This window comes from Elgaria multicarinata, chromosome 6 (assembly GCF_023053635.1).
Source record: "Elgaria multicarinata webbii isolate HBS135686 ecotype San Diego chromosome 6, rElgMul1.1.pri, whole genome shotgun sequence".
NCBI classification, from domain to species: Eukaryota; Metazoa; Chordata; class Lepidosauria; order Squamata; family Anguidae; genus Elgaria; species Elgaria multicarinata.
Window position 1 is genome coordinate 73,259,702 of NC_086176.1, and position 27,354 is coordinate 73,287,055.

At 39.4% G+C, this 27,354-nt stretch overlaps 1 protein-coding gene across 1 annotated transcript in view; it reads right to left on the bottom strand.

The window, feature by feature from the left end:
- The window catches only part of LNPEP (leucyl and cystinyl aminopeptidase), a 57,638-nt gene that overhangs the window by 26,875 nt on the left and 3,409 nt on the right, over positions 1 to 27,354 (bottom strand). Inside the window, exons 2-7 of the mRNA XM_063129572.1 lie at positions 13,684 to 14,524; positions 9,896 to 10,034; positions 7,228 to 7,359; positions 6,219 to 6,339; positions 3,768 to 3,919; positions 2,955 to 3,068 (exon numbers count right to left, since the gene is read on the bottom strand). Coding sequence (XP_062985642.1) covers positions 2,955 to 3,068; positions 3,768 to 3,919; positions 6,219 to 6,339; positions 7,228 to 7,359; positions 9,896 to 10,034; positions 13,684 to 14,524 — 1,499 coding nt within the window. The remainder of the gene's footprint in view (positions 1 to 2,954; positions 3,069 to 3,767; positions 3,920 to 6,218; positions 6,340 to 7,227; positions 7,360 to 9,895; positions 10,035 to 13,683; positions 14,525 to 27,354) is intronic.

Sequence of the window (27,354 nt, forward strand, 5' to 3'; positions counted from 1 at the left end):
GTGACTCCACTCCTACTCCCCCCACCCCCAGAGTAGTTTGTGTGTTGAGCACCCAAAGAACATCTGCATTCCCAGTTAAATTAGAAGTAGCTATAAATGGCATAAATTTCTTGGCTTCAATAGTGGTTCTCTCTCTCTCTCTCTCTCTCTCTCACACACACACACACACACACACACACACACACACACACAGAGAGAGAGAGAGAGAGAGAGAGACAGAGAGACTCAAACCTCCCTCCTCTAACAGCCAATTACTGCAACACACATATTCTTTGGAGCATGAAGCTTACAACATGGAGCTAGTAAAGTAGAGAAAGAGAGTGGAAATAGTGTGAGTTTGCAAATAGAAGAAACCTTTATGGTGGTCACAATGGAAGGAACTGTTCATATACTGAAATACTTTCCTCTTATATCTACTCATTGAAGCTACAATCTTGAGCACAATGGGCCTTACACCTAAACAAACACACATAGGATTGCACTGTAGATTTCTCTACTGAAGTCTTGCTTCCCAAGTTATGATGCATAAGATTGAAACACTGTGCCAAAATACTGAATAGGTCGCTAGCAATAAAGAACCAAGTTATTGCCAATTTGAATTTTAGACTGTGTAATTAGGCTAAGATACACATAGTCTTTCCTGTTTTCATTTTACAATTATGCAGCATACAGGCTACCACTAAAACTTTCAGGCTCCATTCTGAAATGCATATTCCATAGACAAAAACATTGGATGCAGACGCCAACCACATTGTCCAAGATCAACCCCAGGCAGCCATACATTCCAGAAGATATTGATGGGGTGTGTGATGAAAGTGGGAAGGTGGTCAGTAGCATACGTTTTTATTCATCCACACAGAAAGAGTTATTTATTTATTTATTTACTAAAGCAATCTGGCACCACCAAGTGGTGAAATGCCATTTCTTCAGGGCATCAATGTGTGTGCAGTTTCAGTCACGAGGCTCTGACTTGATATTACCACATAAAGACTAATAATCCGGCTCAGAGGATAAAATGGTCAGTTGCTAGCAGATGCATGAACCATTCACTGGCAAAGAAAAAAAGAGCCTACCTACGTAAAGTGTTCCTCTTTCATAGAATGGTACAGTAGCTATATCAGGGCATGCAGTTCCGTGCTTTTGTTATATTTGCCTTCTTATCCTGCTGAGATTACAGAAGCTACCAGCTGTGCTCCCTATCTTTGCTTTCACTGCTCTAACAATAGTAAACATTAAAGCAGTTTTATTCTGCTAGGCATCATACACACACAGAGAGAGAGAAACATATATACACAAAGAGACTTAAGAATTCATATTTCTAAGGGATATTGTTTTTTAATTTCACAAGGACACTGAAACAAAGCCTTAGTCATAACCGGGATATACTTTTTGAGTACTGGAACAGACTATGACTTCATCATGACTTCACCTACATGATCATCTCTCCAGTTACAATTTAAACAAGCAGCCACAAGCTTTCTTTCAAGTACTGAGGTCCAAAGCCATTTATAGCTTTAAATGTCATTGCCAACACTTTGAATTCTGACCGGAAGTGTGTAGGCAGCCAGCGCAATTCCTTTAAGATTGGTGTGATATTCCGGTCAATATTATATCTTATTGTGCTCATTTAACAGAAGCCATTAATTCTCTGCCATGCTTCTCATTCAGAAAACCATCCAATCTGTGCAAATTCTCCGCTGTGGCACCCCGGTTGTGGAACGAGCTCCCCAGAGAGGTCCGCTTGGCGCCTACACTGTACTGCTTTCGTCGCCAGCTGAAGACCTTTTTATTCACTCAGTATTTTAACACTTAATTTTAACTTAAATTTAAATTTTACTGTTTTAACTCTGTATTTTAATCCTATACCAACTTTGCTGTGTGGTTTTATCCTGGTTGCGCTTTTTATACTGTATTTCGTAATTGTGTTTTAAACTGTTGGGTGTTTTACTGTGGTTTTAATTTTTGTGAACCGCCCAGAGAGCTTCGGCTATTGGGCGGTATAAAAATGTAATAAATAAATAAATAAATAAATAAAATTGTTAATGAAAGCATTGTTAGTATAATATAAATGTGTAAAACAGCATCTGAAGAAATCACCCCAGATAAGAACTAGGTGTGTATATTCTACTTCTGCTTGGTGCAGGGCTGAAAACACTTATGGAAATAAAAGCAACTCTTTGATATTTATATACAACTTCCCACTGAAATTAAATGTTTTCTGCTTCAGCTGACAAGACAAACCCATGGAAGCGGTATATAAGTGCAATAAATAAATAAATAAATAAATAAAATAAAGCTGAACTTAAACAAGAAATTTGCAGGATTCTATCACTGTAAATCAACATGTTGCATTATCTCCAAGAAACCATTTTTTTAAGAGCACAGTTACCAACAAAACTTATTGTTTTAGACAGTTGTTAACATGCACTTCTGTGAATGTGGTTTACTTAACTGATTGTTAAAAAAAGGGATGCCATATGCAATATGTTGAGAAGAACTGGCCCACTCTTCTTCTGCTTACCAGCAATGCCAGTTGCCCCAAGTGTGCAGGCCATTTTGTATGTTTTGGGAGAAGCGGTACATTTTTCTTCCATCTGGAGCAGTTTTCCTAGCTCTAGACAGCATTTTAATGTAATTATATTGTTTCTGCCTTATGTGTTTGGAGCATGGAACCAGTAGGTATTAGTGATTGGTGGGATTGATATATGAAAGTAAGGAGAAATGTTTGGACCATGGAGGGGTGAAGATGCAAGTGTAAGAGTGGGTATTAGCATAACACGTTGAACTCCACCATGGCTAATAATTTTATTAATATTAAGAATATAGATCAGTTTCTTCTTTAAACAATGAACTAAATAAAAGTATAACCATTTGAAGGTTCTGAGAACAAGGTGGAATACAGTCAAATCAAAAGATTTAAACACAGAAACACACACACCCATAAGGGCACTTACCGTATATAAATCTGAAAAGATTTCCTTCATGGCAAAGTTTTCCATGAAAGTGGCAAATCCTTCATTCAGCCACAGGTCATTCCACCATTCCATAGTTACTAGATTGCCAAACCACTAAGAATGCAAAACACACATATAATCTCCTTATTAGACATCATGCCATATCTTTAAGATTTGCCTGTGCTGGTAGCTTACTCCACATTAACGTTGAATTCAACAAGCATTTCAAAGCCACCTTATCTGAGGATATGCTAATACAAATTGGCCTAGCGGCACAGTTATCTTGAAACACAGCTATTGGTTGAAGAGAAGCTGCAGTTTAAATTGTAGTAATTAAATGTAACAGTATGCATGCGGGGGGGAAATTCCACATTATCCCCAACTCTTGGTAAGTACAGCCTATGCACATCAGCAGTTGATGCATCTTTGCATTTCAACATCTCCCATAATCTTTTTCCACTGCTCCTTGTACAAGACAAACAGTATGCAGTCAAATGCAGTTTCTTTCCATCTTCCTTACTGTTGCCCTAATTTGCAGAATGACTCAACTATGATAATTCATTGCTGTCAAAATACTACCGTTCCAGTATTACATGACAGCACTGTCATACTAGAGGCCAGGGTGGGGGCAGAAGAACCCACCAGCTAGAGGTGCAAAGGCACTGGCTAATTAACTTGGCAGGATTTTATGAGAGCACAGAAATAACAAACTGACAAAAGGCAAGGCTCTCTTGTAAACAGCATGAATCAGAATTGCAATGTTTTAAAAACAGAAATTCATACAATACAGAGAAGACTGGAGAGGCTTCATACCTGGTGTGCCAGCTCATGAGCAATGACAGTCGTAACTCTCTTTTTATCCATTGCTGAAGATGTTTTATCGTGAAGGAGTGTTGTCTCTCGAAAGGTGATCAAACCCCAGTTTTCCATAGCTCCAGCCTGAAAGTCAGGAAGGGCGACCAAATCTAAAGAAAGAACAAGGAACCATTCTTTAAAATAACCCAACAGCTACAGAAAGCCAACTGAAGCTTACTGAACACTTAAGTCACATACAATAAATTTTAAGCTCATGTTTCAGGGACTGATTCTCTTCTACACAAGAAATTTAGTTTTTAAGAACTGGACTATACATTTCTCACCACTCCAACATGGTCATTTACATATTTTGCCAAATACATTTCCCGTACTTGAAAGCCTTGCACAGATGATACATAGCATAAATATGCATACATCACATGAATATACAGTACAATCTACAAGCATATACAACTCTTTGTAAGAATAAATGGAGAGCCCAAATAAATCCAGGGTTGATGCATTTTTGTTGTGATCATGCAATACAATTACATATTGACTATGTGTATTTGCATATTACTGTCTTCTAAACCATGCAGGCAGCAATGTAGAGTGGTGCCTTTGTAATACTGCCTCTGATATTGGAGGTATTAATAGCAGCTTCTAACAAACCTTTTCCCTCATGAATTAGAGGAGGAATTAGACAATTCAGTTAAGGGAAAGAAGAATCAGACTCTTAGTGCATGTTGTTTCCTCCGCTGCTTTTTCCATTCTCACTTACCCCTGTTGAACACAGCAACATCTATCACCCATAATATAATTCCAATATATTGCATTACTAAGACATCAGTAGAGTCAGCTTATTCCAGGTGTGCTTTCCAGGCATCTGAAAAGTGTCTGTACTTGATACTGGACAAGCATGATAGATAAACTGTTGATGTATTAGCTGCACCATTACTATCGACTTCCCTGCCTGAGCTGAGAGGACTTTTCACTTGATGTCTAGAACTCCCACCTACTGAACTTGGAGCAGATTAACATACACACTGTGGCCACTTGTCAGGGATAGCACAGGACTTGATATTGACCAATTGGGATGACTTCGTGGATAAAGTGGCAGTTATGCAAACTCTGGGGCAAAGTGACTACGTCATACTTGAATTCTTGATTTTAAAGGAAGCAAAAGATGAGTGTAGCCATATATGTACTCTGGATTTTAGGAAAGCTGATTTTAATAAACTCAGAACTATGATACTTAAGGTCCCATGGCAAGTGACCCTAATGAGAAAAGGAGTCCAAGATGGGTGGGAGTATTTAAAAAAGGAAATCTTAAAGGCACAATTCAATTCCAACAAGGAAAAAAGATAGAAGACAACAGAAGAAATCAATGTGGCTCCACAAAAAGCTTAGAGATGACCTGAAGAAGAAAAAAAGGACACAAATAGGAAGTGGAAGGCAGGCCAGGCTACAAAAGAAGATCCCAGACAGGTAGCACAGAAGTGCAGCTATGGTATCAGGAAGGCTTATTTTATTGCAAGCCTGTGGACTGGGTTTTCCAATGTGTATAAAGCACCTAGAAAATATTAGGCTATAAACCATCAGCAGCTAGGTAGAATGAACATACCCTGCCCCAAAAACAAATATTATGTGGATGCATTTGCACTACACAATGTGAAAATAACTCAATGCATATATAGTTAAACATGCACATTGACTGTATGTGTGTTCTAATGCAATATTTGAACAGGGCTTATGCAATGTCTCACTACATTTTGAAATAATATATCCTAACATTGTTTTTAGAAAAGGGCAAATGTCTGGCCCACAAACATGTGGTAGTATCCTATTGTGCCTCTGCGTTAGCAGGCCCCACCGCTTGCACAATGGGGCTTTTGTGCTTCTAAACGTAACCTGAAATGACCAGAAATGCTAGTTTCTACAACAGGTCAGATCAGCGGACCTCGGAGAAGAGAGTGCTGATTACTTGTCCCAATCCAAAAACTAGCATTTCTGCTTGTTTCTGGTTTAATTTCAGATGCGAAAAGCCCCTTTGTGGGAACTAGCAGAGGCACAGAGCAGCCCTGTTAGATACTGCCCTCTGATATGTATTTTAATGTAATTATCTCTGACCGGCAGACAATGGGCCTGTTCAGACAATATGGCAAGCCATGGTTAGGCCGCTAACCCTTTTGCAACAAAAGGTTAGTGAGTAATTAAACCATGGTTATGCAGCCACCATGATCAGGAATGGCTCACATGACATGCTAAGCCACAATGTTAAAATCAAAATGCTTAACCATCATGGCTTAGCAGGTCTGGACAAGGTCAACATGTAGCAAGTAATGGTTCAAGAGCTGCATACAATCTGCCTTTCCTCAAACATTTCTAAAAATCTCTTTCATAATGGATTCCTGCTGATTTGTTAACACATTAGACAGTTCTATAAGAAAAGAATGTACAATCTCTCACCTAATTTTTGAAGAGGGTAACGTATTTTAAAATACTTTTGGTAAAACTCAAGAAGCTTCACTGCTGTGTCTAAGGCGTATTCAGTCTGCCCTGATTTTTGTGGCACAGTGTAAATGGATACCTATCATAACAGGGAAGGAAGAGAGACAGGTATAAATCAAAGGAACACCCCCAATGAAAGTTAGTTGTTTTCTTTGTCTATATGTTTTAATGAGAAAATTACACTCATGGTTAAAGATTTACCAATATAACATCGAAGAAAACCCATTTCTGCATGCTATGATGGGCATTTTAAAGATGCATTTGTGCCTCTTATAGACACTTGTTCAACAAATAACAAAATGAAAAAACAAGCTAACTTCCACAGCATGATATTTCTAATGATTTAAGTTCCAATGACAAAGAAGCAGCTTCTATGGTGTTAACACATCTTCATTCAGTTTAATTTTGATGCACTTGTTGGGCAACACCCCACCCAACCAGGAGTGGCAGATTATTGGTCTCCCAGATGAAAATGGATTACTCAGAGGTGGGAGGGATTGGAGACAGCCTTCCCAAGAGAGGAAAATAGGATGCAGAAGAACTGAAGCGCTCACAACCATCCCAAACAACTTCATATTTGAGTCAACAGTTAGCTCCTGACTATACCAATGGAAACAAACTGAGAAAGCATCCATTCTTCCATGCCAGAGCTGGTGGGAAAGTATTGTGAATGCTCCTCCAACTCTGGCAGACTGGAAAATATACCTTTGTCTGTCTTAATTGGCTCAGCTGAACTTTGAGATCTCTTAATAATTTGACATGACAAAACAAGCAGTTGTAGAACTGGTTGATTCTGGTTGGTCCAGGCCAGGAAACCTCAATCCACTTCTGACAGTGTGCTGACACACATTAGTGAACACCATTTACCACAATACACACACAAGCAAGTGCTCGGCATAAGACTGTTCTAGGAAAATATTAGGAAAGAAATAGCAAGTTTACGTGCAAGACTTAAAAGTACACATACCAGAGTGTCATTTGTTTCCGTAGTTATATTTGCCAGGTTTCCAACAACGATGGCTACCAGGTAAGTGCTCATTTTCAAACTGACAGAGAATTCATCTTCAACTAATCCATCTTCCAAGGGTTTGGTTGCTTTCTGGAAATACAAACAGGACATCAGAATTTTAATTTTAATAATAGTCTGGAGGTCTTGGAACAGCATATGTTGAGATATTCAGAAAATAAGCTAATGCAAAGATATATAGTCTAGAATTGGCAGCAATAGGCAAAAGGTGTAGGGAGTTGGTTTTCCTATGTCTGCATAGTCCCAATAACTTGCAATTAATGTTATTCAGATAAATCTCTGCAGCACAAATCACAGACTAGGTTCATGAAACACAGTAAGCTATGGTGGGTTGTGAGCCTTGTTAGGATCAGTATGGCTTAGCGTGATATGTGAACGCTAAGTGTGCATTTCTTTCCTGAAAAAGCCACCCAGACAACTCTTGGGTAGTAGTAGTGTTGTTAAAGGTAGCTTGTTGTGACATTCAAACACGCCAAGGTAGCTTATCCCAAGTAGCCCGCCCTGATGGGGCCTCATTCATTCTTTCAGTGCCGCAACCGTCTAAGTTTAAAAACAAACAAACTGCTGGGGATATATCCAGCTTAATTTGACAAACCTGCCTCCAATGGGAGAATCAACTCCATTTAGCCTGTTCTTTTACTCCGACAATTCTAATGAAGCACAGTAACCCCAGAAATAATTGCTCTGAAAAGGAACTGAAATGAGATGGGGGAGCCAATAACACTCATTTGTCTACTTTATCTGGACTTGAGGAAGTGTCGTAACAGGGGAGGACCCTGACAAGTGTCAGTTCAGGGCATAATAGTGAGAGGACGATGTTGCCAAGTGGAAGTTATTGACACCACCACCTCCTTTGGTGCTCTTTTTGGAGGACTTACTTCACTCACATTTTTTTTCTTTTTCGGTGCCTCTGATTTGCGCAAATAGGTTGGTACTTTCTCATAGTGTTAGTTTTTTTCTGCAAGTGTGTGCTCATTTTCCTAGAATATTACCTACTTCACTTGGAAGGCTCCCTTGACAGCTGTTAACATGCAAGGAAATTGGAAGACGAGACTACACACAGTGGAATCATAGAATAGTAGAGTTGGAAGGGGCCTATAAGGCCATTGAGTCCAACCCCCCTGCTCAATGCAGGAATCCACCCTAAAGCATACCTGACAGATATGCACAAGGCGCTGTGCTCTTGCGAAGGACATGGGGGGATTATTATCACATTTGCACATTTCCAAAGTACCGAAACAATAAAAGTAAAAAAAAAAAAAAAAAGGTAAACCAAGTAAATGCACCGAAAAAATGTTGCCATCAGAGCAGGGAGGGGGCTGGGAAAGTTCACCCAGAGCAAGGGCAGGAATCATTGCCTTAAGTCTGATTTGGCTTTATGTTGTCATCACATAGACAAGACTATTAACTATGTGATATCAGAAAGTCTATTCGGAAGGAAAACAATGCTTCCTGAGCCCCTCACTGTGATGTGGTTTCATGATGTAATTCAATTAAACTCAATTGGCTTCATGACAACACGACATCACACTGCTTATATGATTTCTAATTGACTGGGATTGCCTCAGGAAGCTGTCTCTGCTTAAGAAAAATGTCAACCAAGCCTGCAGACTGGGCAAAAGAAGCAGCTGTAAACAGCATGTGGACAAAGTTTTCGAGAGAAAAAAAATCAATCCCCACCCCCACCCCCACCCATACACCAATTTCCACTACCAGCCCCAAAACTTCAGGTGTAAGAGTTTGGTACAGACCATATCAGCACACAGTATACACAGAGTAAGATTAAATAATGACAAGTAATATAAATGATAGACCACAAACTATTGTTGATTTTAGGGACTGAATAAAGTCTTCATAAAGTAAAGGGGCTTATCATCCTGCTCGACAGTTAGCGCCTCATTCTCAAAGCAAGTAAACTTCCTTAACTTGCTAGCCTATGATTTCTCCCCAACCATTATTCCCCCCTCCACTTTTTTCATTTTTGCAGTGCCTCTGCCACCACAAATACCGTGAATCGGCAATACTTACAACTTTAGTTGGGCCTAACGTTGTCAGGAGATACATTCTGTTATCCAAGGTAAGTGGAGAGATCCTCTCAGAGGGTTTCCAAACCATGTTTTTGTGAATGTCTAGCACTTTCCCTCCTGGCTCCAACCAATCTAGGTGTGTGTATGTGAAGGGAAAAAAGCACCAAGTAGCGTGGGTGCAAAAGAAACAAACTACAGTGGCCACAGAGGTACTAATTACTCAGAGGCCCCGCGATATCTTAAAATCGTGCTGCTTACTTCCTGTCATTTGCGTTGGCGGCACCAGGAGCCGCCAGAATCAAGATGGTGAATGGCAGCAGGTAAGGGACCCACCTCAGGCTAGCTCCAAAGCGCCAAGGCAGCCTGAAGCTTCAGAGCCAATTGGCTTCTGCCTCGGGCCACCTCGGGCTTCACCAGAACCACCTTGGAACTGAACCGAGGCAGGCCGAATCAGCCCGCCTCGGTCCGAGGCAGAGTACAGCCCTAACAAATCGCAAACTTCTCCTCTATAGCAAAAGTCATAAATAACAGAGCACAGGAGGATGGACACCTGATCCCCAAGAATGAGAATATGATTCTACCTTTGGCATATTTGACAGAGCAGAATGTTGCTTTTCTCTCTTGACCTTGACATGAAAAGTAGCTTTGAATGCTGGTTCATCAAAGCAGGGGAAAGCAGCTCTTGCTGCTAAAGGCTCAAACTGAGTTGCTGCAAGCCAACTGAAAAAAAGCAGAAGAAATCAAATGCACTTAGAAATTTTGAAATATTACCATAAATTCATAGTAGTTGAAAATACTCTTCAGGGGAAAAAATACAATCTTAGGCTTGTTATTGTTCAAGAAAGGCAACTGCTACACTGTCAGAAGTTTTACAAATATCTGATGGATTTATTACTAGGACAATAGTATGCACATGAATATTAAATATTATATATCCTACCTAGAACTGTTCCAGGTACTTGTTCTCCTTCATAATACTTCAATACCCAAAACGTTTAAAATTGTTTTCTATGACCTGCTCTAAGTATACCTGCTCTAAGCAGATTTCCAACTTGCCACACATTTCCTTTCCTAAAGCATTAAGCTAGAAAAAAAGACCAAATTTTGACATAGAAATTATAGATTACATGAGTGATTCAGCATTTGGTTTTGCTCAAGACTTGATAAAATACAAAATCTTCATTTGCTATTATATGCCTGCATTCTCTCCAAATGGGGACGACGACATAGTAAATAGCATAAAAGACGTTTCTATCAGCTCCTGTAAAACCGTTCTCAATTTTGCAATAAATTAATCTTCCCAAATACCAAAATAAACTAAACAACTTTAACATCAAATGAATTAGAAAGTTATCTTACTCAAATGTCCTTAATTACAATTGCCTGCATTTTTAAGACTGTAAACATTCAAATATTTACATAGTACCTTGAGTATGCAAAGCATATCACATTTAGGCCATGTTTGGATGTCACGATAGCTCACAATGGGTTAATAGGCTACTCACAGTAACATCTTTTTTTAAATAGCCCACGATTCCCCACCATGTGTGTGAGCTAATACATTACTGCGCGATCAATCACCAAGGAGGGAAAAGCCAGGTGAATCAAAAAGGGGAAATAGCTAGAAAACCTTGGGGGTATTCACAATTAAGCCAAAACTCCACTCACATACCTGATTCACCATCAAACCCCATGCATTTACTCCAGAAGAGCTAAAATTCTGGATGCACCAAAAAGGGGGAAGTAGCTAGAAAACCTTAGGTTTTGCAGGATTGAGAAAAAATTCCACACACAGCCTCTCCTTTTTAAGACTATAAACATGTTTTAAGACTATAAACATACCACTATCTAACCATTTACATAGTCCCTTGAATATTTAAAGCTACTGAGCAATCACTCACTCACCAAGGAGGGAAAATCCCGAGTGCAACAAAAAGGGGGAAGTATCTAGAAAACATTGGGGGTTTGCAGGATCGGGACAAAACTTCATACACAGCCTCCTCTAATCAGGAGGCATCCGATACATCATCAAAACCCTGCACCCTGACACTGACACCTGGCAAGGAGCAGAGCGGCAGCAGTTTTGAGCACTCTTGCCACACAGCTCTCTAGATGGTCAAATTAAGTCATGGGGAGTGCCAGATGACAAGATAACCCATGATGGTTTAAATAATCCACTTTGTAGATTGTGGGTTACCAGAGTGGGGTATTTTGGCCAAATAACCCATCGTGGGTTAAAAAAACTCCCACCAGATGATACAATAACCCATAATAGGTTACTTAAGCCATCATGGCTTAATTATAAGCCATCGTGGCTTAATTAACCCATTGGGGGTTATCATGACGTCCAAACCCAGTCATATTTTCAGTAATCCTCAGGTACTTTTAAAGTAGGGCAGTATTATCCCATATCACTGAGGCTTAGAGGAAGTAGCTTGCTTGAGCCTACCCAACTTCACAGAGAAGATGAGATTTAAATCAGTTTTACAATTCAATTATAGACAATACACTGTTTAATTAACAAAGTCAGGGAATAGGTTAAGAAAAACAGGTTAAGAAAAACATCCTAAATTGTCTAGTAAAATTATCAGTACTGATCTGAGAATTCTTGGTTCCTATTGCATCTCATTTAAAGCTTTGTTGCATTCTAATCTTTGTATGATTTATTTACCATTTTTCTTCCCAAAACAGTGAGATCATTTTTATTTTGTCTCCTAAAATAATGCCAAATTTGGAAAGTTGAACTGTCTGCTCATACGCAGCCCAATAACTTTGATACAGCATACCTAGAAAAGGAGGAATAATCTTTTGAATGTGTTTGTGAACCAACCAGATTTAGCTTCTTCTGTATTTGTTCACCTTTCACCATGGCAATGATGCAAATTCAGCATGTAAAGGTGTATGTGTCATGGGTGGGAGAAGTTCTAATAATGGATTATTATATAGACTGTATCTCTTTAAAGGTTACATGTTCTAATCTAACCTGTGGAACAGGAAGCAAGAGAAAGCAAACTGGCTATCATAATACTGGTGCATCATGGGATGATTTGGGGGACCATTCTAGGATGACAGCAATACAGAGCTCATGAAACAAATGGCTTTTCCCCCCATCACTTCTCTTTGGCATGTTTGCAGCAGGCAACTGATCTCTTTATGCAATTATTTTCAACACAGTTCTAGATAACTTGTAAACACCATGGTGGTATGCACTATTTAATTTCCCATGCCAATGTGATCTGTACCTCGTCAAATCAATAATAATCCGTGGCACCATGTCACAAGAGTGATTCTGATTATAGCATTGTCCAAAATGAGCCAAGGAACAACTGACTGCTGAAAACAAGGTTGGGAAGAACCTGTTGGCTACCACATTATCACCTAGTCAACTGCCCAAAGATCCTCTGTGTGCCTTCAGCAAGAGATGCCCAATAGCCTGTGCTCCTCTCGTTAAAGACTGGAGGGACGGGGGTGTTGAATGCCACCAACTGAAGGCACGTAGAACAGCTTAACAGCACCCAACAATGCACACTCGTCGTCCCCCCCCCCCCCCACACACACTTTGGAAAGTGAAGAACTTGGGTGTCACATTGTGTGAAGTGCCTTCAGAAAGTGGTGTTTCTATCCAGGACCAGCACTGCCATAGAGGCAGCTCAGGTGGCGGCCTAGAGCGCCAAGCAAAGGAGGGCGCCGAACAGCGCGCCCAGAAGCCACTCTCCTAAAGCGGAAGTGTGCTGTTCCGAAGCTGCCACTCCGGCCGCCCCCCAACCCCAGCATCCTGGCTTTGAAGCCAGGAACCGGCGCTGGGGTTGGGGGGCGGGTTCAGTACAGCGTGCCTGCGTAGGGCGCAAAATAGTCTGGCACCGGCCCTGTTTCCATCCACTCAGCGTCTCTTCAGAAACAAGTACTGGGGAAGCATTGGTTCCCGAAAGCAATGCTCTGTCTGCCTATGCACCTGCCATGTGACAAGCTCTCCTTCAGTAGACTCTACAGGATGCATGTGGAATAAGCCAGTTTCAGCACCACTACATACACCCTGATCATAAATGGATTGAGAAACACAGTTTTGGAAAACAGCCTTAGTGAAAACTATTTCTAGAAGAAAAAAGAAAAGTAGTGTTAATTCTAGTAAAGGGACAACACTTTATTCTCAAACTAAGATTCCTTGACAGTCAACAGCACGAGAAGATCTAGTTTTAGTTGGGCTGTGTGACAGCCAGTCTTAAAGGAACCAGTTATTTTGGTACACACCTTTAGGAAGTTTGATGCTAAATAAGTGACTTAAACATTCAACCATGGTACTGCTTCACTCAAACAGAATTCATACATCACAGATCAAAATAAACAGAAATAAATCCTTTTCCAAGTTTACCTTATTGATGAACTGTCATTCTTATAGGCAATTCTGTAAAAGCCAGTATAAGTGTCTGATAAATCAGAGAAAAACTCCATGCTGATGTTATACTGTTGTCCTACAAGAAGAGCCTCTGGAGCCAAAATTGCAATCTGGTCATTCATTGGATATTCCAGAAGCTCAACTGGTTTTGGCTGACTTGAACCCGATGAAGTAAGGGTTGTCTTGGTAATATTAAGATGAGAACTGTGAAGTATTATATTCCAAGTAACCTGGACAACTTGCACAGTTATCTGAACAGAACCTGAAAACATCTTAGTAGTTAGATTTGGCTGCAGGACAATATCATAATGTACCGGCACAACATCACCAGGAAGCCTAAAACGCGCCCATGGAAAGGGCTTTCCATTTGTTGCCAAAGGATATATATCATCTGTTGTATGGTTTTTCTTATGACAACCTTCTTTGGTAAAGGTACATTTGGGAAGAAGATAAATTGCCATTATTACAGAGACAGCAATCACAAGAACAACAGCACATATCACTGTGGTCCTTGCAGATGGTGCAGAACATGATCCATCTGAATTCTGTCTGTAACTTGCTGTGTTATTACGCAGGCCAGTGCTTCTGTTCATAAAACTCATTCCCAGAAGTTTAGCTGATGATTCATAATCCTCTTCATCCTCATCCATTTCATGATCTCCAAGACCACGAACAAGAAGCCGAGAACTCCTTGGTTCATACTCCACTTCATCTGGCTCCAATGGATGCAGGCAATGCTCTTTAGCCAAGTCAACCACATCAGGCTCTTCCTCAAACATGCTGTTTTCAATCATATTCCTAGGTAACTGAATTCGATCTAAGAAAAACGAAAGAAGCATATCAAATGACAAATAAGTGACTTGATGGGTAGTGATATTTTCAGATTGTTGCTTTACATACATCTCATATGATGGTACCCATGTAGGAAACCAGTGCAAATGCAAGAACTGTACACAGCAGCGGTAATAAGAAAGAACTGTTTAGCAAATGGATGAACAAGAGTCCATGGCCATAGCCAACAATGTGCAATCATAGTGCAGAGACTCAGCAAGTGGCTCTTCTTTCCATGCAACTGCCATAATGTGCATCACCACACGAACTTCTGGCAGCCTTCTACATAGAAGCTATACTACATACGTTGGCTTTAAGCAGCTACAGCAAATTACAAGAAATGCTTCATAACCCAACATTGAAAATATCTCAAGTAAAACAATTAATTTAAAGAAAAGAAATAGAAAAGCAAATAATATTTACATGCTGTTACTTTTAATTTAGGCAAATAGTCGTTTATGGGGTTACTAAACTACAATCACCCAAGAAATAATACCCTATAGTGTGAGCCTCTATGACAAGATACCTGCTCAACCTTTTATTGCAACTTGTGCACTCCAGCTGTTTTTGCATACAACTCCCATAATCCCTCACCACTGATTATACTGGCTAGGGCTGATGGTAGTTGTTGCCCTCCAGATGTTTAAGCCTACAAGTTGCCTACTCCACTTCTAGAGCTTTCATTAGATGATGCATAATGATTTTTGACAGCATAAAATTGACCTCTAGACACCAAAACTGTCTAAACATCACTCTAAAGTTGTAAATTTTCCTAGGGACCACATCAATTTACCACAACATAATAATCATTTTGCATTGGCTTAATGGTGATACTAGAGTGTGGTCTATATTTGCATTTTTATCGCTCTAGGAGGGCTGATGTTTGCCAGATGGGGCAAAGAAGAAAAATATACTGCAGCAATGCAGCATATAATAAGATTAGCTAGAACACATGTCTTACCATATAGTTGAAAGGTTAGAAAAATATGATTCACATCCATACAACATGTACAAAACACAATTTAATATGGATTTTTTAAAATTAAAAATTTGTATTTTACCAAAGTATAAGACTTCTTGTTAACATTAACAAGATATTTGTTAACAAGATATTTCTTGTTAAAGAAATATCCTTACTCTTTACATATCCCAAATCAGCCTTGAGAAGCTGGCTACATTCAACATGACACAAAACCATTGTTTGCAATGCCAAACCATGGTTAGATATTATAATTGAATCTAGGCCAGCTTATAAACCACAGTTTTGAAAGGACTGGAAAACCAGGATATCAACATATGGTTTGAAGTTGGCTTGCAAACCGCTGTTTGTACTACCTGTGAATTGCTGTTATGTCTTATGACAAAACCACAGTAAAGGCCATTGCTCCACCAAGCAGAGTTAAAGTGCTCAACAGCTGGAAAATAAAACAAGCAATTCTAAACCATGGCTTGCCTGTGGCAGTTCTGGAAACTCAAGCCACAGTATGTCTTCTTAACTATGGTTAGCACATATCATGGCTCAGCATGTCTGAATTGAGCTGCTGTAAGTGAAAGCTTACTTTGAGAGCAATTACAATGTTGGTTACAAAGATCGTCTCTACGAACAGGCAAGTGGTATCACTCACTGATTGAAATGTGCAAGAAAGAAAACAAATTTCTGGGATGCACAAAGTATTCAAGAAAGATTAAGAAAGTAACCTTTAAAAAAGGGCAAGAAAATCCTAAACAAATGTTTGCCAACCCATTTGTCCAAATATGCCAAAAAGTCATTTGAGGCACATTAACAGTATAAGAAGGATATACTAAGCAAGTTAGTAGAATTTCCCTGCAGCCCTATCACTTAGATGTAATTCTTGTTTGCCACGTGCTAGTAACTATTTATACATTTGGACATAATACTAAACCATGGTTTGCTTGTCCAAATTCACCCTGGACAACTATTGCCTAACCAAAGTTATTTGTTCCCTTGTTATTCTCCTTGCTATGCAGTAAAGTTTCTTAAGGTGCAATCTTATGCATGTTTAGAAGGGGGAGTCCTACAACCCTAGGCATGCCCCAGCCAGCATGGCTGACAGGCATGTTGGGATTTGTAGGACTTTTTCTGTTTAAACATGCATACGACTGCACCCTTAAGGAAGCACAACATGCAACTTTATTGAATGAGTACAGGCGAAGAGGAAAGCATCTATGAAAGGGGTTGTTTAAAAACCATGGTTAAACCTATGGCTTAGCAATACATCTGAATGCAGTCTCTACTTCCAGATGGCTGTCTCCTAACATTACCTAAGTACTGCCCTTTCATTCTTAGAGCTCCAGCACACCAGGGTTTTATCACACTTTTGTCCTGCATTGTTTGCTATTTTGCCTCACGATATGACATTGCCCCTGACCTGCAGTCATCTCACCTCTTCCCCTCCATTTTCCATGTTTTTCTGGGGTGGGGAAAGTGTAGCATTTTTTCTCCAAAGGGGAAAAACTGCCCTTCCGTCCTCGTGTATTGCCATCCTTGCGCTATGTCGCAGAACATCCCTTCTTGGGGGCGTCTGCGTTGAAGGGAGGTCTTGCTGACAAAAGAGGAGGGCGGGGGTAGTTCTCCTCCAGCACATTGAATGGACTTTCACTGCTCCAACCCCACTCTCATTGCTCTATCATCCACCCGTTTCAACTTCCCTCTTTTTTTCTTTTTTTTGCCTGCTGTATGAGGTGCCCAGCCAATGAAATGCTAAATCGCTAAACTTTAGACAACAAAACCAGAGTGGGGGGGAGGCGCCCACATCCATCAGAATGTCCGTCAAACAAGAACCAATGAATTGGAAGGAGAAGGGGTGACTAATCAGAGCCTAATCCCATACATGAGAACTCAGAAGTCAGTCCCACTTGAGTTCCTTTACTCAGAGTCCAAACTTGACAGCAGGGGATTATATTAGTGCAATGATAATTAGCGCAAATGTGTAAAAGACAGTTCAGCAACTATCATTTCATTTGCTACTTACACTACTCCTGCTAGTAGTACAGTTTCACTGGTATGCACAGCACCTTAAAATAGTACCCACAGATCCCCACCAAATGTTTAATCTAACATCAAGCAAAGGGAGAACTACAATGACACATACATTCAGGACATAATCAATGTACTTATGCAGCATTGCTGGATGTAGAAGCTATATATGAGAATCAGTTGATTGATTACATTCTCTCTGACTCTCAGCTCACTCTATTTTCATTGATCCATTATGTATAATTATAGTTTCTACCAGTCTCGAGATAATGGTTGTAACACTATGAACATACTTTCTAGAAAGTATGTGTACGTATAAGCTTGGACTTTCATAAGAGCTCTCCCACACTAGAGGCATTCAAGAGGCAGATGGACAACCATCTGTCAGGTATGCTTTAGGGTGGATTCCTGCATTGAGCAGGGGGTTGAACTCAATGGCCTTATAGGGCCCTTCCAACTCTACTATTCTATGATTCTATGATCTTTATTTCCAGATGCTTTCAATATAATTCAAACAAAGATACCAAACAAGAGCAGCAGTATGTAAACCTGGAAGGACAGTATGTTTTGAAACACTTCTGTACACCAAGTGGTCTCCTAAGTAAAAAATCAGGATACAATCACAGCATCTACCACAGAAATATGGAAGTTAGAAAAAGTTATAGGATGGCAGAGTAGATTCAAATCAAATGAAGCTTTAAAGTACAGAGGCAAGTAAGTCAAGAAATGCAGTATTTGCTTCCCAGCCACCTGCAAACAAAGGAATTAGTCTGCCAGGCTTTAAAAGATACCATGTGACTAAAATTACAGCTGTACTTCATTAAGAATTCATCAACACTGTTTATCAATATTTAGATTGCAAATATTTGCCTTGAGCCATATGTCTTTAGGATACACTAAGTTTTCTGCTCATAATTCTCAAATGATATAACATTTTCAGATCTCTAAGGAGGAAACTTGCCATGGAACAAACCCTTCTTGCTATGTAATAACAACTCTTTTTCCACAGTGCATGTTAATACCTGTGTGAACACTGCTACTCTCATGACCAGTCACCATAGTTAATTGGAAGCAATGGAAATCTGAACTACATATGCCCAGCATGAAGGAGTCAATATGAAAGCTCTGGGAACAGATACGTCATGGATATTAGAGAAAAATATTAGCTTAACTTCACTTTTGTCCCTCATTCTTATGAATGAATCTAAGCCTATATACACCAGTTGCTGGGGATCATGTGTGGGAGAGTGTTATTGCACCATGTCCTGTTTGTGGGTCTCTAATCAACAGCTGGTTGGACACTGTGTGAACAGAGTGCTGGACTAGATGGACCCTTGGTCTGACCCAGCATGGCTGTTCTTATCCCAGAAATCTCTGCACTCTTGCTTAAGGTACTTTTATTCTGTCATGTTTGCACCCAGTTCAAAATATTGTCTTCTTGAACTTTTTAAGATTCTTACACGCTGAGCAACTTGCCTTAATAAATTTAATCTTGTGATCTTAGGATATTTGTTGCCTATATATTGCAGATATGTTAAGGGAATTTAAACTTGGTTCATTCTTGAAATTTAGCTAACCTCTATTTTGCTTCTGTTCTTGGCTAGCTATTTTTCTGTCAGTATTTTGAAATCCGTGACAAACTAGGCTAGTCTCTGGCCATCTCCTGCACAAGAAAACAATAGCTTTGATAAGAATGGATTCAGATGAAGGCTGGTTAGCTAATAAATATTTTATTGAAAGCAACATTGCTTATGATGGGCAATGGCAAGAAGAAATATTTTAAGAATAGAGTTTTGAGCAGTTAATAGTAAATCTAGCCCTAAAACACTGGGGATTAAGGGAAGGAATCTTAAATATGATGTAAGGTCAAGAGTCTAGTTTGTAGAATTAGAATGATCTAGAAATGTTGAGCTGACAAAAGAAGGGAAATAGACATAACATGTAACTTTAATTATCCATTGTTAGATACTGATGTTCAAAGACCTCTTTCAAGTTAGCTACCTTGCAAAAATAAATTTGAGGGTCAGTGCCCAGAGATTTCAGGACAAAAGCATCTGTCCTCATCTTGACTTACCAGAAAGATCAGCCTGGTAAGATATGATTTAAGAGCATGCTCCTTAAGGATCCTTAGAAAGCTTGTGAAACATTTTTCTTGTTACTAATACCACCATTGTATGTTTTTCTATGTTGTGCTGTTATATCATGTAAATATCTATTTGATTTTAAAAGTAAAGTAAATTTTTTAAAAAGTAGTTCTCTTTATGGGGGATTTCACATTACCTAGTTAGTTGAGCAGTTTAGTATTAATCTAAATACCAGGGGTGTGAACACTTCTTCTTAATAGGCAAACTGTGGTACGTAAACTGAGAATTGGCTGGCAATATTCAGGCAACAGCTCAAAATTAAGTATATGCAGCACTCAAAAATGTTGCCACTTTTTCTCGTGAAGCAATACAATTTATAGATAGCATCCTTACCACTGTGAACACCAACTCAAATTACTATGTTGATAAAGCTTCCAATTGCCCAAAATGTCGCCCTCCTTTTAGGGGTCAAGAACCATGATTGTGAAACAAATGAGGGAGTGTATTTCTGACATTGGTATGAAACACACAGTACTGAAAAGGGGTTCCATTTTAGTGTAGTGCAAGCACGCATGCACATTATAATGTCACCTAGCTATCAGTGCATATAGAATAGTGACTGCAGTGGTTTTCCACTGTGTAGTCTCTAGATGTGCAGATGCTCTGATCTCAAGTTACCATACAGGCTATAGCATGCTAGTGAAATGTCATGGTCCAAAGGCCAAACTTTAAATCTGCCTGTCCACTTATTGCATACATATCATTGAGCAGGGGGTGAACTCGATGGCCTTATAGGCCCCTTCCAACTCTACTATTCTATAATATTCTGTATGTTATATACTATAAACAGAGTTCACAACAATTTGTACCACTGCTTATTGTGATAACAAACCTCATGGCTAGCTTGACTGAAAATCCAGTCCCAGTCCACATCATTCCCTCCCCTCACATGTGCTATTTTCCCTGGAAAGAAACCTACCATTACATTTGTTTGCCACACTCTGTCCTAAAGCCCTTGAGGCAGTATACAATGCCACTTTATAATACCCTCTGTGTCATATAAAACGTCTCTCAAAAGTTGTATGTGTAATTTCAATGTAGAACATTTGAGTCCAACTAGAAAATTCATTACAACAGAATGAGGAATAAGCTAATATGCAACATTATGCTGATAACTGAGTTTTCTCCTACTGTGCTCAGATAGCATAGTAACGCACAACAGCTATCTTAACAAAGTCCAGTGAATAGGAAACCCCCCTCCAAGACCATGATCCACCCAATAATGCATTTTGAAGCCCCATTAATCTTAACAGCAAAGTTAAGCAAATGCTCAAATCTTATCCCATTGAAATAAATGGGTTAGACTGCTTCATTTGAGCTGAATTGCACCCTAAATAAGAGTTCACCCATTTCCCCAAAAAGTTTCATGTTGTATTTTCCCTATCCACATATAACCAAGTGTTGGCACAGTAGGCATATAAAGACAACTATTTAAGACCAAAACCAGTTTTTAAATTGATGTTATATTTGTTATGCCTCTAATGCACCAGCCATTAGTTTCTCAACCACTGAGTGCATGCACATTTTAAAAAGCAGAAGAGTTGGCAACAGCCATTTCTTGAGTGTAAAACATCTGTATCCATACCACCTAATGGTCCACCTAGTTCTATCAGTCCTCCAAAATTTAATCAGCAATCCAGCAATCTGTAAGATGATACTTCCTGTGGTAGTGAGCAGCTGCTGAAGTTCAGTCATACAATCTATATTAAAAGGACTTCCACACAATGTTTGCATAATAAATTCACATGTCACACATAGTGTGCGCTATTTTCATTACGCTAGATTTTTTTGCAGAAATATAACAACAATCACTTTTAAGTACAATGTCTCATACCTGGGAAAATGCCTCCCATGTTGCTGATGGGATTGCTGTATCACAGAGCTTTTTTACTCCACTCCTCTCAGTCACCCCAGCCCATGACAATCACTGTTAGAACATTTAGAGCTGTTCAAACTAATTGTGTACATACAGTCATGTGAAAAAGAAAGTACACCCTCTTGGAATTGTATGATTTTACGTATCAGGACATAATAACAATCATCTGTTCTTTAGCAGGTCTAAAAATTAGATAAATACCTCAGATGAACAACAACACATGACATATTACACCGTGTCATGATTTATTTAACAGAAATAAACCCAAAATGGAGAAGCCATGTGTGAAAAAGTAAGTATGCCCTTACTGCTTCCATAGGAATTAAGATGCTAAGTAGCAGACAGGTGCTGCTAATCAAATGCCCATGATTAATGATCATCAGCAAGTATGACCACTTCTATAAAAGTCGAAGTTTTTTCAGTTTGCTGGTCTGGAGCATTCAGGTGTGCGTTAACACAATGCCAAGGAGGAAAGACATCAGCAATGATCTTAGAGAAGCAATTGCTGCTGCCCATCAATCTGGGAAGGGTTATAAGGCCATTTCCAAACAATTTAAAGTGCATCATTCTACAGTGAGAAAGATGATTCAAAAGTGGAAAACATTCAAGACAGTTGCCAATCTTCCCAGGAGAGGATGTCCCAGCAAGATCACCCCAAGGTCAGACCGTGCAATGCTCAGAGAAATTGCAAAAAAAAACAAGAGTTACATCTCAGACTCTACAGGCCTCAGTGAGCATGTTAAATGTTAAAGTTCATGACAGTACAATTAGAAAAAGACTGAACAAGTATGGTTTGTTTGGAAGGATTGCCAGGAGAAAGCCTCTTCTCTCTAAAAAGAATGTGGCAGCACGGCTTAGGTTTGCAAAGTTGCATCTGAACAAACCACAAGACTTCTGGAACGATGTCCTTTGGACAGATGAGACCAAAGTGGAGAAGTTTGGCCATAATGCACAGCGCCACGTTTGGTGAAAACCAAACACAGCATGTCAGCACAAACACCTCATACCAACTGTCAAGCACGGTAGTGGAGGGGTGATGATTTGGGTTTGTTTTGCAGCCACTGGACCTGAAAACCTTGCAGTCATTGAGTCAACCATGAACTCCTCTGTATCCAAAATATTCTAGAGTCAAATGTGAGGCCATCTGTCTGACAGCTAAAGCTTGGCCGAAATTGGGTCATGCAACAGGACAATGATTCCAAGCACACCAGCAAATCTACAACAGAATGGCTGAAAAAGAAAAGAATCAAGGTGTTGCAATGGCCCAGTCAAAGTCCAGACCTCAACCCGATTGAAATGCTGTGGCGGGACCTTAAGAGAGCTGTGCATAAACAAATGCCCTCAAACCTCAATGAACTGAAGCAACGTTGTAAAAAAGAGTGGGCCAAACTTCCTTCACAACCATGTGAGAGACTGATAAAGTCATACAGAAAATGATTACTTCAATTTATTGCTGCTAAAGGTAGTTCTACAAGCTATTGAATCATAAGGTGTACTTACTTTTTCACACATGGTTGCTCCATTTTGGCTTTATTTCTGTTAAATAAATCATGACATGGTGTAATATGTCATGTGTTGTTGTTCATCTGAGGTTGTATTTACCTAATTTTTAGACCTGCTAAGGAACAGATGTATGTTATTATGTCCTGATATGTAAAATCATACAATTCCAAGAGGGTGTACTTTCTTTTTCACACGACTGTAAATTCACTATACCAAGTGGTAAGACAATGAATAGCAAATAGTCATCATACCAGTTATCACCTTTGTGCATTCAGGGAAGGAAATGGGGTGCAACATGCATTAAGCTGAAGCAAAAGTGCTATATAATAACTGGTGTCCATGTTGATACTTCCTAGGCTTTATTTAATTTTGCATGCAAGCAGGAAAGCTCTGCTGGAATTTTCTGGCTCTTGTTGACACTTTGAACTTGTTCACACATAACAGTGGTTTTTGGCAGCAAATCATGGATTAATTAACCCATGAATTGCAGGAATGTGCAGTGCTTCTAGTTCCCTGTAACAACCTATGAATTCCACATTCATAGGGTGTTACCATGTCTGAATCCACACACTTTCAGTTGTTCGTGGGTTAACAGTCCAAAGTTGACTGAAAAACAAATGATTAACCCACAAACTGCTGGTAAACGCCACTGTTACATGTGAACACCCACAATATTCCTATTAGGGTTTTGAACAGATAAAAGTTGAAGAGTTGCCTACGTTTAGCTATTTAGTTTCTGGAATTTGAATTTTAAGCATTTCTCACCTTATTTATTTATAAAGGTTTGCAATAAAACTTTTCAGGCAACTTTGGCTGAAGTTATTTATAAATAATGGTATGTTGAACAACTAGTTCTGCAGAAATGCCTAACTTCTGGTTAACTTGCAACAAACAGAGAAGATGCTTAGCAGAATACATGTTGTACATTTTTTGCTTTGTGATGCTTCTGTTATGCTTATCTTCACTAGCCATTTAAAAAACTTTTATACACCACGTTGAATTATCCAGAAGTTTCTTGTGCAGGCTTTGGGCAGTTCAACTTAAAATTTCTTTATGTGTCTCCATTAAGAACAGGTAATTTTTCCATTATGTGGCAGGGGCTGATCACATTGGTATTTGCACAGAACCAACATCTCTTTCTCACCAGGCCATCAATTCCACTGTTGGGACCCGCATGATCAGTTCCAACTAAGTAAATTGGACTTCTTTTTTTGGTGTGTGTGTGTGTGTGGCTGTGTGATTTTAAATCTATCCAACCCATCCTTCATGTATTTCTTTTAAAGTTTTTGTTAGCAGGCTACACAGTTCCGTTTGTCATTTCTCAGTGAGATACAAAAATAGTGGTGTTGGAGAATTATCCAGCATTCTCCTGCATATAATCCTTGTCAGCCTCAAACTATTATGTCAGAAATGTTTGAAGCTATATGTCAGGATCAGGCCTGTTCTCCCTAGTGTGGGGGAGGGGCTTTCAGGCTATCAATCAGAATCAGATTCTGAACCAGAAGAAATAGGACTACAAATTCACCCACCAACACAGGAAGCCAGGGAGGAGATTCTTCCAGGCTCTTCAGGAGCCAGGGATGTATCTTCACTGAACTTTATCAGAGAGATTGTAACAACTCAAGAGTCCATGGGAACTCATCTTTCCACAAAGGGGGAAGGGACTTCAGAATTGACAGATCCCAGAGTGTGCCGATCTCAGAGTGTGCCGCAGGGTCAAGCAGGCGAAGCTGAAAGCAGGGGAGAAGCGATCAGCTCAGCTCACCAAAGACTTCTTCATAAGAATTCTCCCTGAAGCAAAAGTGGCTCAGGGAAAAACTTTTTTCTTGTGTTGAAAGGACAACTGCCTAGTTTAGTCAGCCAAGTTTTAGCCTAAAGGAAAGCTCCTAGTGTTTACACTTCCTTCAGGTGCAAAGAAATGTTTATTTGCTGAATAAAGTTTTGTGGATTACTTGGAAGACCTCTTTATTGTCTCACATTGCAGCAGGAGGGCTTGAAATTCCAATTGTAGAGTTACTATAAGGTTTTACACTATCTGACTTCAGTGACATGATGCTAATACCAGCACAGGAACATGCCCTGCTAAGACAGATCAAGATGGCATATAAATGTCAATCGCGCAGATTAAAGTCTTGCCAAATGGAATCTGGATTATGCTCATCTGCATTCTTAATCGAATTGACCTAAAAATATACAAGCAAAAAGTATCTAGGTATAGAAGTCAAAATCACTGACACAGAATTATCAATAGTTCTTGCTGTCACAAACCTGTAGCAATACTAGTTTAATTGTAATTTTTTTAGGAAAAATATTTTTCTTCTCAGGCAGTTTAATTTCCTTAGTAATTAAATTTAATTTAGGTGCAATACAATGCATGGAGGACTTTTTTTTCTGTCTAAACAATTCCCAGTATTCATCCACCACAACATAATAGGTATGCATAAATACACACAGATTGAAGTATACTGAAGAAATAAAAGATTTGAAGACTGGAAAAAAAGGATGTTTTTAAAATTATTATTATTATTATTATTATTTATTTATATAGCACCATCAATGTACATGGTGCTGTACAGAGTAAAACAGTAAATAGCAAGACCCTGCCGCATAGGCTTACAATCTAATAAAATCATAGTAAAACAATAAGGAGGGGAAGAGAATGCAAACAGGTAGAGGGTAGGGTAAGCAGGCACAGGGTAGGGTAAAACTAATCAGCCTGCTTATTGGAATACAACAAATGATTGTCAGCACTTAGATTTGGAGTGGACAACTTAAGGCTGTCCATCTAATTTCATACAGGTATGGAAGGCGGGGGGGGGGGTTGGAAGAAGAGGTGAAGATCATGGGGGGGACACAAAGTAGTAAAGGAAATCTTCTATAAGCGTTAAGTGATCTTTTGCAAGATTGATCTGTCCTTCCCCAACAGTATATTGGGCAGGAAGGAAGTGGGGGAGAGAAAGGGGGCACCAGAAAGAGAGAGACAGGGTTGCTCCTGTCACATTTGGCTCTGGCCCCAACCACTTTTGGCTGCCAGCATGCAGCTTCTGGCAGAAAAAAGGTTCCCCAACCCTGACTTAAAACCAACTGGTTATCTGTTGCAGATATTATACTCCAAATATCTTGCTTCTTGTGCTTCTGTTCGGTAACTTTCAGATCCATTTCAGTTTCACAATTTCACTTCAGGAAGGTACAGATTCTTACCACAACTTATGCAAAGTATTACATTAATCACAGGTAATTTCATTATTTTCTATGACTGCCTGGGGGTGATAGCAAACACACTGTATCTTTACAATGCAGTTAAAAGGAATCTTTTCTTTAAAGAGTGCTATGACTCAGCTAAAAATGTACAAGGCTGTTTTTCCTCATGCCCCAGAGATTTACAATAAATATAATGAAGCAACACAGCAGTGAAGTGAAGGAGATAAGCACATCCTGGCTAGATACCAGAACTCATTTGTATCTCACCACCAAGGATTTTTATCTGAGTAAGAACTGCAATCGAAAATCAATGACTTGATTAGTCTGCAATCTGAAACACACTTATAGGTGCTGTTCTACCAAAAGAAGAGTGATCTATCATCCATGGAGAGCTTCTAGGTAGAAGGCTCCAAGTGGTACCAATAAGAAAGTATTGTGCAGTTATTCTGCCATTTTCTCAGTAATAAAGCGGTGGGAAAATATAGGAGAGCTATGAGTGGAAGACAAAAATATCTGGATGCCCCACAAGGCAGGGAAACATTGCCATAAAAACCTCACCTAGAACCACTCTGGCTCTCCTTTCCCTATTTCAAGTCCCACTTCACTTTCAAAACTGAATTCATCAGATGTATACTGCTTCATAGTAAAGATCACTGCACTATATTTAATGTCTAAAAGTAAGCAAGAAAGAATTGGCATGCCAGTACACCTACCTAATTGAATGATGGCCAATATCTAATTTATGATTTGCTTATAACACCACCAAGTTGCACAAACCACCGCTGATGGTAGGGTGGGGAGGAAGTCCTTAATATACATGATATTAATGGTTAAAATAAATAAGTTAATTTACAGATCATGTAAATAGAACCAAAGTAACATTTTCCAATCTGTCCCTTTCTTTTCCAATCAATCCTCCACTCTAAAACAAGAGAGATTTCAGGACACTTAACTAGCGAAATATTGTTTGAGGGACATTTTTACAGATTCACATTTTCATTTATTAGGAAAAGGACATATCTTTTACCAGTGTCATATAGATGAAAGTTCCATTCATGTGGATCAGAGTGCTGTAATGTATTCCACAGGAAATG